Raw genomic sequence first — 19668 nt, forward strand, 5'->3', positions numbered from 1 at the left:
ATCTCTAATATGAAGGATGTCAGTAGCATAAGAGTGTAAGTTATGATCATGACCAGCAATTAAAATAACATGAGTGAAGTTGAGAGAAAAAAAAAATGATAAGTTATAAATTACTTGAAATAGCTTATAAAAAAATGTTATAAGCTATTAAAAATAAGTTTTTATTTACAAGTGTTAAAAGTAAGTTATAAGCTCATAAAAAAAATAAAAATATCAAACATATATTTTTTTAGTCATATGAATTTAAAATTTATAAGCTAATATGTGCTTTGCTACAAAGATGCTATAAGGATTTATACGGTACATATGTACAAAAGCACCTGATTAAATAAGACCTTCATCGTCCCCGTGATCTTAGCTCAGTAGGTATGGACAATGCATATTTTATGCAGGGGTCTGGGTTCGAACCCCGGACACCCCACTTCTCCTCTCCACATTTAATTGTTTAAGCTCTAGCCACTAGGCTACTTAACAAAAAAAAAAAAAGTCCTTCATCTAACTCGCTTTTCTTCTATTAAGGGTGTGTTTGGATTGAAGGTTTAGAAGAGAAAGGGAGATGAAAGTTTACTTTTCTTTTTTAAATTACAGATTATATAACATATTTTCCTAAAATAAATTAAGTATGATGGAAGTATTATATGGTTGTTTGTCATGTTAATATGTTAATGTCCATAATTTAAAAATGAAAAATAAATCAACTCAAGTAACTCAAGTCTCATCTCTTTCCCTCCTAGATCCTCCATCCAAACATACCCAAGATTGTTATCCACCGACTAGAGTGTGTCATTGTAGGTTGTATTGCTTCATTGAATTTTAATTGAAATCCCAAACAACTAATTAATTTTTTTTTCAAGGAAAACAAACTTAATTAATTGTAGCACTGATTTGAACTTGTCACGTATTGATTTACCGGTCATGTAAATATCCTTAAAAATGACAACGTTGTATAAGTTAAGGATCAATTTGATATAAAAACGTAAAGGATTGATCCAACACATACAAACATTAAACTTAAAGTAGGGCAGAATACATTCAGAATTTTCAAGACAATGAAAATGTCAAAATATTTAATTTCATTATTTTCTTAAATGCATTTTATCATCTCTACACAATATCTCATTTTATTTTATTTTTCTCTTTCAACAAATAAAACTAGCACAAATTTTAAAAAATAAAATTAAAAATATTTTCAAAAATTAACTACAATACGAATATGTGTTTCAAATTTTCAAGAATGAATTGTTAACTACACTGTACACTCATTGCTATTTTTTCCAAAATTACATTCATTATCTTTCATTATTCTCAGTTCTCACCTCTAAACTACTTCAATTTTTTCAAAAAATATCTCAAATCAAACCCCTTTCTTCCTTCAAACAGTGGGAACACTCCTTTGCCTTGAATTAACTTGGATGCTATTGTATAGTTAATAGAATTGGAATTTCATACATCAATCTTCTACTCTCCCCACAACACTTGGCTACAAGGTGCAAATATGCACATTACACTAAGAAGAAAATTGGGGATGAACCTTGAAGATAAAAGAACCAGATAAATACAAGAGCTTTTGTGATTGACTAGCCTATGCTAACAAAAATGTGATTTAACTTTCGTCCACACAACGATTGTGTATAAATAAAACCATAACCTCAACGGCGCTTGTACAAACAAGGTTTAAGTGATGGCCATTCAATTTCCTTCCTTTTAGAATTTTGCTTTTCCTACACAAAAAAAAAAGCAAAATCAATAACGAGAATCGAAGAAGAAAAATGGAATCACATGAATGAATTAGCTACGTACCTTCTTGGTGAAGTAAAACAAAATAAACATTTTATTTGAGACGTCCTGCAACGATTAAACATCAGTAAGCACAATCCAATACATACATATAAAGGGGATACTATATTTTGGTTTAACCTTTTTTCTTCTATTTTACCCTTCAGTTACTTTCACTCAATCTAATAACTCATTTGTTAAAGCACATAAAAATTTTGTAGCTTTCATTATTATCATATTTTTTTGCAGCAAGAAAAAGACAAGAGAGGAAGTAAAAGAGAAAAGAAGAGAAGAAAAAAATGAGACAGACGAAACTCAAGAAGGGACACGTTTGCACGCTAGTATTCACAGAGGCAATGAAATGGAGCATCTTCATACCCTTTTCACGGAGTTAAATCCTAGCTCAGAAATTACATTTGAAAACTTCTCTGGGTCTGCTCCTCCAGTATTTGGATCAAATCTGCTCTTCACCTCTGCTATCAAAAGCCAGCCGCTGTTCAATACTACAATAAGTCAGATCCTGACGAGGAAAGCATGCCCGGTTTAATAGGAAAATTCGTTATGGAAATAAAAACACATACCCAGGCTTAAGCACCCTGCATGCTTCTTCAAGATAAGTTTGATAGTTCGTTCCCATCAATGATAGACAGAACACAGCAACATCAGCAGATGCAGAATCTAGTGGAGTCTGCAAGTAATTCACAAAAATGAGCATGTCCTCTTGTAAGTAATCCAACTAATAAAAAAATTAATAATAAAATGAGATTGTTCTCCGTTATGTGCTGCAAATATTATTATGAAATTCATGTACTTAAATTTTTACGGAAGACAACTTCTACATTTTTTTTTAATTCTAAAGATAAGGACCTAACCATCCAAAATTACATAACTAGAATAGAAGAAAGCAAGAAATAATTATTTCCTTCAATATATAAAGGAATCCATTCACCCTTTCATGATTTCACTAATGTGTCCCATCCATCAAAGCTGTACTTCAAGTAAGGCAATAGAAAAACAACGAAGATGCGAGCCACAAGTAGTGTTGTGAAATATTCGCCATAGCGGCCATGGCATGTGGATTTTGTGTCGGTGCTGCCATACAGACTGTGTCGTAAACATAATAACTTATGTATAGAAAGCATGATGTAATTATTACTTTGACAAGTATTTTCAAACAAAAGTTTATGCTATGAATTCTTTAGACAATGATTTAATGACACTTGTTAGTATGATCATATGAATACCGTAGAACCACACCACCAAACAAAATGAATACCGTAAAACCTCATCCTGATCTATGAGTTCTTCTTATTCGTCTAATATTTTTTTTAACTTACGAAAAATAACTGAACAGAGCATTGTGTTCGAGAATTTGGATGTACAATTTGGTAACGATAGGATAGGGGTACCAACCTATATGTTGTCATTAAACTCAACAATTAAGATCATGTACACAAATCCTGCAACTTTCTTTGGTGTTCATGCCACGTCAACTCTTCTGCAGCTTCGCTATTACGATCTCATACGGGCGGTACCACCTACTTCTATCCCTTATGAGTATCAATCTCTTTGTTCTTTAATCCATGGGAATGCATCAATAAATAATTTGTCAACTAATTTATCAATCTCTTAGTTGACAAATTATTTATTGATGCATTCCCGCATCAAAGAACAAAGAGATTGATGCTCATAAGGGATAGAAGTAGATGGTACCTGGACCAGGAGCCAGTGTGAGATCGTAATAGCGAAGCTACAGAAGAGTTGATGTGACATAAACACCAAAGAAAGTTGCAGGATTTGTGTACATGATCTTAATTGTTGAGTTCAATGACAACATATAGGTTGGTACCCGCGTCCTATCATTACCGAATTGTACATCCAAATTCTCTAACACAATGCTCTGTTCAGTTATTTTTCGTAAGTTAAAACAAATATTAGACGAATAAGAAGAACTCATAGATCAGGATGAGGTTTTACAGTATTCATTTTTTTTTTTTTTGTGTCGTTCTACGGTATTCATTTGATCATACTAATAAGTGTCATAAAATCATTGTCTAAAGAATTCATAGCATAAACTTTTGTTTGAAAATACCATACAAATACTTGTCAAAGTAATAATTACATCATGCTTTCTATACATAAGTTATTATATTTGCAATGTTTACGACACATTCTGTAATGTTGTGTTTATATGGCAGATTGTTGGTTGGCCGCCTCAATCTGCTATTGATAAAACTGGCCTCAAGCCTGATCCGTTGCATCAGTTTTGTAATATACTAGCAGAAACGGAAGCGTAGAGTAATCTTTGTACTTCTAAAAAATACACCCTAGTGAAATAAACACCAAAATAAGGCAAAAAAAACTAATTTGTTTTTGACATAACTGTGACACGTGAAGGCAAGGGAAACAAATACGGCTACTAGTGTCCACTACTATAAAACTAGTCTCCAAATCCAATGCGTATAAAGTACATGAGTTTGACAAGCAAAACTTACATTTGCCATGTCACAAGCAATTACATCGGGATCATTGGAGACAAGGTCAAGAGAGAAGACGGTATTCTTCACGCTTTTGGCAATGAGTGCTTCCCCTAGAATGCATCAGAAACATGAAAACATTAGCAGTGAACAAGCAAAAAAATGAGTATTGTGTAAGAGTTATAATTCACAATAAGATCAAGTATCTTCTCACCACAACCAAAATCAGCAACGACAAAAGAAGGACTCTGTTTTTTCAGCCACTTGATAATTACATTAACTGGCTGTTCCGGCCAGTTTGACATTTGTGTTTTGTATCCTGCATGATACTATCCAAATAAAAATTGAGATGACCAATAAAAATGAGCAATTCCAATCATTACAATACATGCCAATGGACTAATATGGATGAGGATATGGAGCCAAGTCACTAGTGTAGTAGTGTTGCAAGACACGCTCATCAGACAAAAATTATGAGTTGCTTGGTGAATTTTTACGCTGATTCCTTCGGTTACATTTTTAACTCGGATTTTATCATTAACAATGTGGATTTTGTTGTTTAAACAAAAAAATTAGGTCACTAGACCTGAGAAGTAAAAAATTGCTATAACATCTCAGTTCAATGTTTTGCCATTGAATCAAAGGCATCTTATCTTATCCTCTATGAATGTTGGGTCCTTAAATGCTAGTAGTTAAAACGGAATAAACATTTTTAAAAATTTTAAACTAAAGAAAGGAGAATTCGATTTGAGTTCCTACTTCGGTGTCAATAAACACTAATCAAGCGACACCATTATATATATCTATCATAAATCATGTCTAATGACAGATTCAAATAAAAAGTTCATCTAAACAACCCTTACCAAGTTAAATAGAGACGAATCTTCACGGAAATAATCAAGCGCCTCCTTTCCACTGAAAAAATGACAATTCCTTTAATCTTGTCAACCCAAAAAAAGAATTACAAGAAAGAAAGAAACAAAATACAGAAAACAGTTTAGGAAGTCTAGTTATAGGATCATTTGAACAAGTCATTAACAAATTAACAAAAAATTAAACCAAAAACTGTATAACTAGCCAGCTAGTTATTGAAATAATGAGCATAAAAAAATAATAATTTAAAAAAGCATTATGTCCCAATTCATTGCCCAAACTACTTAAAGGAAGAAGTCACACTGAACCTCTCAATTTCATCTAAGGCTGGGTTTGGCAAGGCCATACCACTAGCTTATAGCGGATAACTTATCAAATATAAGATAGTATGTTCAAAACAGATTTATTTCATAACGACTCTTCTCTCATTAATTTATAGCATTTTTTCCACACATTACTTCAAGTATCTTTGGAGCATATACCTAACAGAATATCATTTTTCTCACATATTTACCCGAATCTACAAAAAATTACAAAGAAATATACTTGTGTGAATATACAAAAAAATTAAAAAGAAATTTACTTGCGTGAATGTTAACATCCAATAGTTTAACAAAAACACTTTGATCCTTCAAAAAAAAAACACTTTGATGGTATGTGACATTAGTCCGTTGTGTGTAAAAATAATTTATTTAAAATTTACATAATTTTTATACTCCTATAAATATCCCAACTTTCACTTTATTTAAAACTTACTTAATTTTTATAGTCCTATAAATATTCCAACTTTCACTTGCAGTCCCTCTAAAATTTGTCATGGAATAATAATCCCCTTAAACTTTTCCATCCCTGTACTTTAACTTCTAACGTAAGCTGGCATGGCATTGCCATGTGGCCAAATTTAATAACTGAGAGGTAACTTCGCTTGTACATGATAGAACCCCAACCCCAAAATTCAATATAAAGAAATTATATTATTGAATGTAAGTGGATGAGCTTAAGAGCTCTACAATGGTGATAAAACAGAAAAGGAAATGATAAACCAGAGTTCAGAGAACTCCTACCAGAGCTAAGCTCCTAGACCAGAGAGAAACTCTCCTAACAAACTCTTAACAATAATTCTCAATCCTGATTCACTTCCCCTTTCCTCTCTTTTATAACCCCATTCACATGATAATCAATGTCACTTTATTAATGATTCTGAATGGATGATTTAATTCCCCTCTCATCTCCCCATTCACATAACAATTAGTGCCACCACATTAACTAACTTTTACTCTCTATCCATATTCCCCACTTTGAACTTTCAGGTTCCTATCAGTACACGTGAACGGTATGAGAAATATTGATTTAAAATAAATAAAGAAAACAAAAATGATATTTTATTTAATAAAAAGTTTTGTTCCAGAAAAAAAAATCATAATCTTCATTTCCATCTCTAAACCTAAAAAATCATCTTTAATTTCTAATATTTGAAAACAATCTAAAAACCTATCATCATCTCATTCCAAAATCCTATTCTTTCTCTCTTTCAATACCAAAAACCTCAATCGAAAATAGCTGAAATAGGGTTTGAAACTCTGTCGGTTGCTGAAAACAACAATGCACGTGTAGACGATATGAGCATCAAACCGACTGAGATTCATGAATTAGGGTTTGGATCAATGTCAAGTGCCGAAAATGGCAATACACGTGTCGACGATGTGAGGATAGAATCAACTGAGCTTTATGTGAGCCTCATAATTTCAATCGGAGAAATGCTGAATCGTCATTTAAGTCCAAGACTACATGCAAATTGATGGAAGAAAAAAGGTGGTGATTGTTCGGAGAAAGTTGCTGATTTATTTGAAGAACATGTACAAATGACACCACCTAGTGATGTTATTTGTGATAATTTAGTAGTTAACGGTCATGTGAGAAAAAAGCAAGAGGCGCTTCTTCTAGTAATGATGCATCCAAAAAGTTAGGGGAAGGTTTCTCCGTATTAAAGATGCCCAAAGAAATAGTTCTCTTCTCAAGAGAAAATGTGTAAGTTCCTTTCATGCTTCCGTGTTTTATTTTCATCATTGCTTATGAGTTAGTTAGATATTCATGTAAAAATATGTTTTTTTTTTTGCTTGAGTTTTTTTTTTTTTTTGTCTATGGTTTCACTATTAGTTCCACTAGTGATTTGGAATCTCGATGCAGGTACTCAAACCACGTTTACCAAGGAAGAAGTGGTGAATGATATGTTGCTTGCGAGGGAGGGGGAGGGGTTGTATGTTTATGGTTTGAGGGTTGCACTGTAGTAGTGAAGTGCCTTGTGGTTTTGCAGATAACTTTTGGTTTACGAAGGTCGAAGATGAATGAGGATGATGATGATTTATGGGTTTCAATTTCAAATGCTGAAAACAGTACCAATAGTGAAATCATGGACAAAAAAAAAAAACTTAAGCAAAATTTTTTTATATATAAATGTCCAACTAACTCATAAGCAAGCAATGATGAAAATAAAACACAACGATAAAGGCACTTACAGATTTTCTCTTAAGAAGAGAACCATTTCTTTGCGAATCTTTAATACCGAAAATCCCGCTCCTTTATTTTCCGATGCATTACCAGCAGGAAACACCTCTTGTGTTTTCCTCACATCAGCATTAACTTCTACATTATCCTAAATCACAATGCTAGGTGGTGTCGTTTGTACATGTTCTTCACACAAATCATCAATTTTTCACGAACAATCGCCAACATTTTTTTCATCGATTTGCATGTGATCTTGCAATTTCAGACTTTCATATGATGATTAAAAAACGTTTCTCTTGTCGAAATTCTAAGGCTCACAAGAAAGCTCAGTTGATTCTATCCTCACATCGTCGAAATGTGTATTGTCATTTTTGCCATCAAGAAAGGGTTAGCGGTGCAGCTTGTTGACCGCTTGCCTTTCGTTCATGTGTAATTAACATTGATTACAGAAATAATAAATGAAAATTAACATTGTTTTTAATAATATTAATTAAAAAAATTACCTCATTTTATTATATTCATTCATCAACAGCTAATTTTACTCAACATTTAAAATTGAATCAGCATCAATTGGCTTATTAGTTATCTCTATAAGTTCATCTAATATAAGCTAACTTATCTATCAATCGGTACTTTTGTTTTTTTGGTGGTACTCGGGGTTCGAACCCGGACTTGCATATTTTTATGCATTGTCGATACCAACTGAGTTAGGCTCACGAGGACAATCGGTATTTTTGTTTAACCAAACAGAACATAAGTCTTAATCTGAATTTGATGTTCCAAAACCAAAATGACAAGAAAATGAACAATAACATACGTGCAAGTGTAGAGCTTCTCATTAATCATTCTGAAATGTCCACCAGACAACCTTGCTCGCATCTGCAAAATTAATTACCCAACAAATCAATATTGATTGAAACTCAAATAAATATATAAAAAATAAAAATAAAATTGAATTTTGGGTATACCTTTTCGAGAAAGCTGGAAGATTTGTCATTAGAAGCTGGTTTTTGGATCTTGTTGGATGAATCATTTTTGCCTTGTCTCTTTCGTTTTTTGTTCGTCATTGCAAACTCTTCTTCTTCTTCCTTCTACCTCCTTGAACCTAAAAGTTGTGATAACGAAACTGAACCGGATAGACCGGTTCAACCGATTGGACCAGAAACTAAAGCTGTGTCCGGTTCGGAAACACTTTAAAAACCGTTGGTCTTATATCAAACCGGTCAAGATCGGGGACGGTTTTTTTATTGGACGGTCGTTACTCGTTAATGTACACACTGTTGTAAGTTGTGCACTCATAAAACGGAGAGATGTAGAAAGAAGAAGAGAAGGGGAGAAATTTTTTAAAACAAAGAGAAGGAGAGAGATGCTGGTTGCTGGCGGCGCATATTCGGTGTTGCCTCGTGATATATTGAGGGACAAGTATTTTTAGTTTTTTTTTTATTTTGTCAAAAAAAAAAAAGTATTTTTAGTTTTTACATAAATTTATAAAGAGAAACTAGTGTTTCAACCCGTGCTATAGCACGGGCAGCGCTGCTTCGCCGCGTTGTGGGTTGAATGACATTAAAGTAACTTTTGATGTACGATAGTAAAAACAATTATTATAACTGATTCCCCTAAAAAAATAATTTTAACCAATTATTCTCATGGGTCCCGTAGAAATACATATTCTTATATGTATTTTCATTAATATAGTTCATACACTCATATATTTTATTAGTTCACGTTAAGTTTCATAAATAAACATATACTTACATATTCCCATAAAAAAAATACTCATATATATTTCATATATTCACATATATTTTATTAACATATAATTATTATTTTTTAAAAACAATGTATTTTTTTGTTGACGATATATTTAAAAACAATAATTTTAGCCAATTCCCCTAAAAAAAATTAATTTTAACCAATTATTCTCATGGTCTCTTAAAAATACGTATTCTCACATCTATTTTCATTAATATAGTTCATATACTTACATATATTTTATTAGTTCACGTTAAGTTTCCTAAATAAACATAAACTCACATATTCCCGTAAAAAAAATTACTCATATACATTTTTATTAATGTATAGTTCATACACTCACAAATATTTTATTAATATATAGTTCTCATTTTTAAAAACAATGTATTTTTATGTTGACGATATTTAAAATCAATAATTTCAACTAATTCCCCTAAAAAAACCAATTATTCTAATGGGTCCCGTAGAAATACATATACTCACGTGTATTTTCATTAATATAGTTCATATCCTCACATATATTTTTTTGGGTGGTGGTCGGGGTTCGAACCCCGGCTCTTGCATATATTTAATAATTTATTACAAATTGAAGTTTGAAAAATTTTATATTTTTTTATTAGTGAAATATTTTTTTTTTGAAAGAATTATTAGTGAAATATATTGTCCCTAGTTTTTATAGACTATTAATAAAATTTAAGTGCACCAATAAAAAAATACAATCTATTTTATAAAATTGAAGAGAGATTTTTCTCAAATTTTTTTGAAGAAATTTTTTATTATTCATTGATTAATAGAAAAAAAATAAAAACATAAAAAAAAATATGGTTTTTTTTGGTAAGTTAAAAAAAGTTAATTGACTATCTTCAAAAACAATGTTAATGGGCTCCAAAGCCCAACCCAGTAACCGACAAAAAACCCAACCCAGTAACCCACACATAAAAACCCACACATAAACCCATATATTGTCCCCTTCTCTGGTTTTTTCCTCCTCTCATTAACAACCACCACCTTTCTTCTAATTTTCAACAAAATTCAACCACCACCTTCGAAAAATAAAACCACCATTCTTTTCCTCTCATTTTCTTCAAAAAAACCCATATATTTATTTTAATTCTCGAGGAGATAAAATTTTCAGCATGCATCTTCTCTAATATTTTCCGGCCACCGAGAGCCACATGTGTAAAAATCAAACTTCTCAGCTATTCACTCTCAGCATCAACTACAAAATCCACAAAAAATTACAGTTGGAGTAACTTCGCCGGAGACAACAACAACAACAGTAGCCTCTGTCTTGGCATCGTACATGCAACAACAACAAAAATCGAAACATGAAATTAGATGTGATTTTGTTGTATTTTCAAAAAATGTAAGATTTTTGTTGACGAATATGTTTTATCTTTTATAGATCTTATAAGGATGATGTTTTTTGGTAATCCTTTTACTTATTTTTATAAACCTTTTTATTTTTTGTTCCTGCAAAAATCATTTTAGAAAATGAAGATCTCATACTATTACACTATTTTGCCACCGATTAATAATATTTTTGTTGGCAAATGATATTTTTTTTCCCTTTCAATATTCACTTTCTGTTATTAATTTTTATTTCTTTTATGATTTAACAAAATTATTTAACATACGACTATACAATAGCATGTTTGCATTTAGTTCGCCTGGCTTTAAAGTTGATAAAGGTATTAGAGCAGGAAGAGGTCCCCCTACTATAAGAATTCAAGGTGAAGCATGTCACAGGATTGGAAGTATGATTCCTTTACCCAGAAAACGTCCAAAGTTTGCGCAACTATACATCAACTATACATATATGACACAGACAATGAATTGAAAAATAGAATCCACGGTCTCAGGTAAGACAGTTTCCTTTCATTGTTATAATATTGGTTTTTAATTGTTCCTGCTTAAAACTAAATATACATTTTGTATTATTAATTCAGCAATCCGAAGTCAGTGAAAATTGAGACAGCTGCCAGACTACAACAAATGTTGGATGAAAAGAACTGCCATGCCAAGTCTTTTAGAAAGGCACGTGACCGACTGAGGAACAACAATGTCCAAGATTTTAAACTAAAGCTCATTTCTGATAGGACAACTGATGGAAGGATTTATAATCAACCTACTGTATCCGAAGTGGCAGCACTGATAGTTGGTGATGTCGACTCGGCATCAAAAAGGGATATCATAATGGAAAAGCAAAGTGGTCAACTAGAAAGAATTGATGAATTTCACCCAGCATATCTTGCATATCAATATCCTCTATTGTTCCCTTATGGTGAGGATGGTTATAGGGATGATGTTTTACACAGAAATGTCGTCGATGGTTGTACCCGAAAAAGAGAAAAACTAACAATCAGAGAATGGTTATCATTCAGACTACAAGCAACGAGAATGGAAGCTATGACAATTTTGTGTGCAAGAAGGCTATTTCAACAGTTTTTGGTTGATGGTTTTACAATGATGGAAGCTGATAGGTTGAAATGGTTGAGGAGGAATCAGTCCAAATTGAGGGTTGGAAAATACAAAAGCTTGAATCAAAGGCCATCAGATGGAGATGTTCAGTCTGGAAAACAAGGTAAGAGGGTTGTTTTACCATCAAGCTATGTTGGAGGCCGTAGATATATGGATCAACTATATTTCGATGGTATGGCCATTTCAAGTTCAGTGGGATTTCCAGATTTATTTATAACATTTACTTGCAATCCCAACTGGCCTGAAATTCAAAGAGTTGTTGGACCTCTGCATCTAAAAGCACATGACCATTCAGATATAATAGCAAGAGTTTTCAAAATCAAATTTGATAAAGTTTTGAATGATTTAACTAAAAATCATATCCTTGGCAGAGTAGTTGCATGTAAGTATTTATAATACAATATGGAAAACCTTTGCCACAGTTTGCTTCATAATTTATTACTGATTCTTATCTATTATCTTAACAGATTTGTATACTATTGAGTTTCAAAAGCGAGGGTTGCCACATGCACATTTACTGTTATTTTTACACCCTTCAAGCAAATATCCTACTCCGGAGCACATTAACAAGATTATATCTACTGATATACCAAGTATAGTTCACCAGAAAGCACTATACAAGTTGGTTGGCACTCACATGATGCATGGACCTTGTAGTTTAGCAAATATCAGTTCTCCTTGCATGAAGAAAGATCGCTGTTCCAAATACTTTCCAAAAAAATTCCAAAATGAAACTGGTTTTGACCATGAAGGATATCCTGTTTACAGAAGAAGAGATAATGGTAGGCATATTCTGAAAAAGGGAATAACTTTAAACAATCGTCATGTTGTTCCGTACAATCCTTATCTCCTAATGAAGTATCAAGCTCATATCAATATGGAATGGTGTAACCAATCAAGTTCAATTAAATACCTTTTCAAGTATATTAACAAAGGTTATGACCGCATAACTGCAGTTGTGGTTTCCGATAAGTCAAATCAAGGTAATGTCAAGGATACTAACGCCGATGAGATCAAAAAGTACCTAGACTGTCGTTACGAATCATCAAGTGAAGCATGCTGGAGAATATTTGCTTTCCCAATTCATGGTAGGAAACCTTCTGTTGAACGATTGTTTTTTCATTTGCATGGAGAACAATCTGTGTACTTTAACGATTATGAACAAATGGATGAAGTCCTCATAAAGCCTTCAGTCACGGAATCAATGTTTACATCTTGGCTTGAATGCAATGCTCGATATCCAGAGGCAAAATCACTCACTTATTCTAAGTTTGTTTCAAAGTTTGTATATAAAAAGCCACAAAGAACATGGAAGCCAAGGAAGAAAGGATTCACCATTGGTAGGTTGATGTGGGTTCCTCCAAGTACCGAAGAAGTTTACTATTTGAGGAGGATGTTAACTTGTGTTAAGGGACCAACTTCTTACGAAGATATCAGAACTGTGAATAATATTTTATATGATACTTTTAGGGAAGCATGATATGCAATGTGATGTTTGTGACCCTTTTGCTTTCAGCTTCAATGGATAGACCAGTACATGTCTGGAATAATACTTGGCAATGGTTAAGCGATGGTGTCCTATATGAACAAAGAAAAGTGGCTAACAATGAAGGTATACTTATTAAAAAAAATTATGTTATTAATACTTCCCAATAAACAAATATAACTAAAGTTTAAATATATTGCACTCAGGTCTTAATCTTACAGAAGAGCAGATCAAAAATCTCACTCTAACCTTGATTGAAAATCACATGGAGAAAAATAGGAGATCACTTAAGGAATTTAAAGGCTTTCCGTATCCAACTGGATATGTCATGGAAGAACTTGGCAATAGGATAATATATGATGAACTCAACTACGATGTTAATGCATTAGAGGCTGAATTCGAAAGACTGTTCAACTTACTTACAGGTACCCCACATTAGCAACTATAATTGTGAAGTAAGTCAATTATTATTTTTTGAATTAATTTAATACTTTATGCAATTTCAGGTTAACAGAAAATGATTTATCAGAAAATCATTACAGCAGTAAATAGTAACAAAGGTGGTGTATTTTTCTTACATGGTTATGGCGGTACTGGTAAAACATTTATGTGGACAACCTTAGCTGCATCTTTGCGCGTGAGGAATAAAATTGTTTTAACTGTTGCATCCAGTGGCATTGCTTCTCTGTTATTACCTGGAGGTCGGACAGCTCATTCAAAATTCAAAATTCCCGTTCCTACACTTGATAACTCAACATGTAACATAGACGAAGGCAGTGAACTAGCACAACTTCTCAAGGTTGCTAACTTGATCATCTGGGATGAGGCACCTATGGCGCATAGGAATTGTTTTGAACCACTAGATAGAACACTCAAGGATATTATGTCTGCAACTTCAAATTCAAACAAAATCTTTGGTGGAAAAGTTGTTGTATTCGGAGGAGACTTCCACCAAATCTTGTCGGTAATACCAAGGGGAAATAGATCAGAAATTGTACATGCATCTATAAGTTCATCTTATATATGGGATCACTTCCAAGTTTTCACTCTCACCAAGACCATACGCTTGCAACAAAGCTGCGAATCAGAGGATCCTATTGAACTTAAAAAGTTTTCTGAATGGATACTCAATGTTGGTGAAGGAAAGATAGCTGAACCAAATGATGGTTTTGCTGAGATTGACATACCAAATGAATTTTTGATCAAGGATTTTGAAAATCCTATAGATGCAATTGTGAAAAGCACGTATACTGATTTCTTAGACAATTACAACAACCCTGATTATTTGAAGCAGAGGGAAATTTTGGCTTCAACAATTGATGTAGTTGATTCAATCAATGATTATGTTCTCACTATGATCCCAGGTATATTCTCAGCAACTTCTCAATAACCATATTTATGAATCATATATTTTATTGATGTAGGTCATATCAATTTAACTTGAAATAATTATTTGTATTGTTATAGGACAAGAAAAAGAATATCTGAGTTCAGATTCCATTGATAAATCAGAAATAAATGATGAATGCCAATCTTTTGAAATACTCACTCCAGATTTTTTAAGTACCCTTAGAACATCTGGACTTCCTAACCATAAAATAAAACTCAAGATTGGTACTCCAATTATGCTTATGAGGAATTTAGATCAAGCTGAGGGATTATGCAATGGTACTAGATTAATTGTTACAAGATTGGTAGATCATATTATTGAGGCCAAGATAATTTCTGGAAAAAACATTGGAAATCTAACTTACATTCCAAGGATGAACATATCTCCTTCACAATCTCCCTGACCTTTTAAACTTAATAGAAGGCAGTTTCCTATAATTGTATCATATGTCATGACGATTAATAAATCACAAGGGCAATCATTGGACAAGGTTGGACTTTACTTGCCAAGACAAGTCTTTAGCCATGGCCAATTGTATGGTGCATTTTCAAGAGTAAAAAGCAAGAAAGGTTTAAAGATATTAATCCATGATTCTGATAACAAGCCACTTACTTCAACAATGAATGTTGTCTACAAGGAAGTCTTTGAAAATCTTTATTAGGTAAGTCAGTTCTTCACTATTAATACATATTTTACTATAAAATACTGAAATCTTCATTTATTCAAACTATGTTTATGCTTATTGATTATGTGTGTTTAATAATTTTATTCAGATTGTATTGATTCTTCTGTATCCTAAAGAGTAGTAGGAACAATAATCAAATTCCAATACAACTGATCACATGTGGGCTTGCAAGTCATTTGGGAAGTGTTCCTCTTACTTATTTCTTATATAATTACTAAAACCTACTTATGTACATTTGATTCATGTACTTTTTTGTGGCTTATAAAAAATGAATGCAGATCTTTGCTTTCACTGACAAGTCAATCACCTTTGTCTTATTATATTTGTTTCTTCCAATCAAGATCAATCCAATATCATGTTCTCCACAACAACGTGTTTCATCATTCCTTATAGGTATTTTAAAATTAAATACTCTTATTTTGAATGAATTTATCTTATTCTTTTTATAGCCTATACAATACTACAGTTGTTTTTATATACTCTTATCAAAAATTTAATATAAATCTTTCTATTTTGCATGTATACCAAAGACAATTCTGATGCAACCAAGTCTCATATGTTGGTCAAAACATATACCAAGTTGTGTTCACCAAAACAATGTTGTCATGGACATTATTTTGAAGTTCTACGTTATTATCATTATTTTTATTTTATAATACCTATATCATTCTGAGTTCACATGGCCATTATCTTTAAAGTACTACAAATTTATTTGATCATCAGTTTCATTGCATTTTGGATATTCAAACTTGGCGCATACATGCTATGTTCACATATCTGCTCTATATCTCTATTATTTTTGTCTTCTACTTATATTCACTGACATGTGAGATTCCCATGTTATGTGTTGGACCAGAACTTGGTGATGCTTGAGTGAGATAAACTTGTATTGGCATGTCAAGTTAAAACAAAAGCGTACTATATAATAAAATCAACATAAAGTATCAATGACAAAATTAATGGACCATATCAACTCATATTCATTACTTCAACCACATTCATTCATTCGTCTTTAACATTTTTCTATATTTTATCAGTATCCACCGGACATTGAATGCTTTCACCATTTAATAATAAAAAACTTCATTATATAAACAACTACTCTCTTTAGGTCAATGTCACATTTCTCTCCATCACAATTCAACAAGGCTCTATGGCAGCAATCATCTCATTTCTTCAAACTCAGCCAATTATAAATGTTAAACTCATCAAGTTTTCATTCTAGGTTAATTAATTAATGATCTTATAGCACATTATTTCTATATATTTTTTTAATATAACATTAATATTTCTGATATTAATTAAGCAGCGACATGCCGAAATCAACCCCAAGTTTGTTGCAAGTTTTTATAATCAACTAGGAAAGAAGTGGAGTGTATGGAATAGGTTGGATTGCCGTTTCCATTTGTTAAACTTCAACAAAGATTATTTCAATCCACTTTTAACAAAAGGATGGAATGAGCTAAGAGATTGCTACAACATTCCAGAAAATACAAAAATAGTATTATCTTACTACGGAAAAGATATATATGCTATGGACTTTTTCAATCCAATAGACACATCAACTCAAATTCCACCATTCTACAGCCGGTCTACCGATCCAAATAAGATTATACAATTTGATATTCAACTGCTACAAGATCCAATGAAGGCAGAGTCATTAGTTAAGTACATTCCTTATATATTACAAAACTATCTAAATAATATTCTATACTTACAATATTATATTCTTATCCGTTACTTTTATTTCAGATTTTACCACTTGAACTCGCAAATTTTATCAAAACCTATATCACTCATTCCTGGATATATGTTTGTGGTGACAATGGAGACAATGTTCAGTTTAATTTTGAGTATAGCAATGGAAATTATAGAATCACAACTAAAACTAAAATTGGTTGGAAACTTTTCTGCTTCGGGAACAATTGGAAACAAAGAGATCTCATCCGCTTTAAATTTCAAATTGATGATTTACTAGACAAGTGCCACGTCTTCAAACTTCTATCAAATTAATGTTAATTTCATCAGCTTTGTTATGTATTTTATTTATTTATGCATTGTAACAAATGTTATTTATATGTCATCAAATGTATGCTTACATTATTATGTCTTAGACATATGAATCTTTTTATATTATCTACTACGCATTATGATCCAATACATTAGTATTCTAACTGTTCAATGTAATATAATGACCACATATGTCAATCATGAATGCTATTCTCTAGACATGTAACAGCTCAACTTTTAAATTTTCTGAATAATTTAACTTATTCCAATTAAAATATTTACCTAAAGAGTATAGATTCTGTAACTTTATACACAAAAAAGTTGTCCATAAAGCTTAAATGATTCTATATATATATATATATATATATATATATATATGTATATATCTATTGCAAGCCTAAACAGGTCTTTCACATAAACAAACACTGCTATGGCTGAGCCAAGAATGATTCCAATTGCTACAATACTAAGGGAAAGAAGCAGAGGAGCTTTTTTTACTGCTCACATCTCAAATGACATTAAATTTATCATATTCTTTATCACATTTTGTATATATGCATATACTATTATGTTGACCATATTTTCATAACGTTACTTATTTTATATAATACTAACTATTGATAATAATTATCCAAATATATAGTCTTATGGTGAAATGCCAAGAAGCTTTGCAGAGGAATTTCAGCATGACCTAGGAAACCGCTTTGTTTTGTTTGATGGAAGAAGTAACAGAACCACTGTTAAATATAACCAAAACTTAGTCCATCCTCTACTTACTCATGGCTGGTCTGGTCTGAGAGAAAGATTCGGAATAAATGGTGATAAATTGATGTTATTTACGTACCTTGGTGGTCATCTTTTCTTCGTCAATGTCTATAGTGAAGAAGGAATGAACTTGACTAGGTTACCAAACTTACATACCTATCGTTTAGCAATGGACGTTACTCAGTATTTTTATGTTATTCTTACCAAATATGAAGCTATTGGATCCCAATTGGTATATAATTCATCTGTTTTTCCTTTAAAATTCTACTTCATCTGTTTTGTTAATCATTTCCTTATATATATTATTCATATAAACATTTCTTATCTTCCAGACTTTGAACAATGACTTTGCTGACCATGTTCGTATGTCTGAATATACTTCTGTGCTGCTGTATGGACCTGAAGGAAATGAGGTTTCATGTGTTGTGCTTAAGAAGAATGTAGATGGAAATAGGACAACCAAATTTGGAACTAAATGGAAACTTTTTTGTCAGATCAATGGATTTGTAGAAAACGATCATCTAAGGTTCAACTTTGTTAACCGATCTACTTCAAATCTGATCAAGGTTGTCAAAATCTAAGTCATTGAACTTCTGCTTCAGTTCAATCATCAAATGCCAACAATTATGAGTTCTATAGTGTTGTTATTATCTAAATTAAGTATGTCCGTAGTGTTTACAAGGTTATGTATTTCCAGTTAATCTATGTAACTTTGGTTAATAAGTCAAAATTGTTACTACAATATTTGACATTTGTACTGCTTATACATTAATGTTCAGCTCTACTTCTATTATTTTTATATTTCTTGAACTCCTCATATATGAGAAATTATACTTTAAAAAAACCATTCAAATATACTACAACTTCCAGATGTGTCTATAATCAATACCTTTAAAATGAGTACAAATATATACCTCACTTAATTTAATTATACTGAGATCAAAATAGATTTCCACAACTGAGGCTCAACCACTAATAATTTTAATATACATATAAACTGATAAACAAAAAATGTTAACTTTCAAATGTATTAAAAATCAATGTCATCATCTTTGAAGAACTAATTATTCGGTATTGATTGTAACTTTATACATTCAAATTCAGTTACTTTACACTCCCTTTCTTATCTTTCTTCATCTGCAAGTTCGATTACCTATATTATATGAGTGATATGGATTCCACATTCTGATATAACCTTCAAAAACATGATTTCAGAATGATTTAATCCTACAAATACTGTAACTGGCAATAGCAAAAGCATGATTAGAATAGCCATCTCTGTAAAACAATTAATCAAACTATCTTACCCTCAAACTTCAATTGTAATATTATAACAAACATCCATTAGTATTAATTATTCAAAATAAATTTTACATTGGAACTAACATCTACTGAACAAAATTAAAGAAGCTTTGAACAAATAACCTGCAGCTGATGTGATCATACACCCTATGAATTACTTTATCAG

At 31.9% G+C, this 19668-nt stretch overlaps 1 protein-coding gene and 1 pseudogene across 2 annotated transcripts; one reads left to right on the forward strand and one right to left on the reverse strand.

Annotated features, from left to right (window-relative positions):
* Window positions 1-1398: 1398 nt before the first annotated feature.
* On the reverse strand, window positions 1399-9012 carry LOC146905689 (ribosomal RNA-processing protein 8-like). Its single transcript, XM_085724300.1, has 9 exons — window positions 8600-9012; window positions 8449-8510; window positions 5117-5168; window positions 4468-4582; window positions 4272-4366; window positions 2358-2464; window positions 2155-2269; window positions 1801-1845; window positions 1399-1721 (listed from the first exon to the last, which is right to left on the reverse strand). Exons 1-9 carry the CDS (start codon window positions 8696-8698, stop codon window positions 1650-1652), a joined length of 762 nt encoding a protein of 253 aa, XP_085580426.1. The 5' UTR covers window positions 8699-9012; the 3' UTR covers window positions 1399-1649.
* Window positions 9013-11019: 2007 nt separating this feature from the next.
* On the forward strand, window positions 11020-15797 carry LOC146905690 (uncharacterized; annotated as a pseudogene). Its single transcript, XR_015018599.1, has 7 exons — window positions 11020-11245; window positions 11333-12246; window positions 12332-13476; window positions 13557-13775; window positions 13857-14714; window positions 14818-15401; window positions 15514-15797. The product of XR_015018599.1 is annotated as an uncharacterized LOC146905690 (transcript).
* Window positions 15798-19668: the final 3871 nt, after the last annotated feature.

Source organism: Medicago sativa, chromosome 7 (assembly GCF_051527215.1).
Source record: "Medicago sativa cultivar Bolivia chromosome 7, Bolivia_mono, whole genome shotgun sequence".
Classification (NCBI taxonomy): domain Eukaryota; kingdom Viridiplantae; phylum Streptophyta; class Magnoliopsida; order Fabales; family Fabaceae; genus Medicago; species Medicago sativa.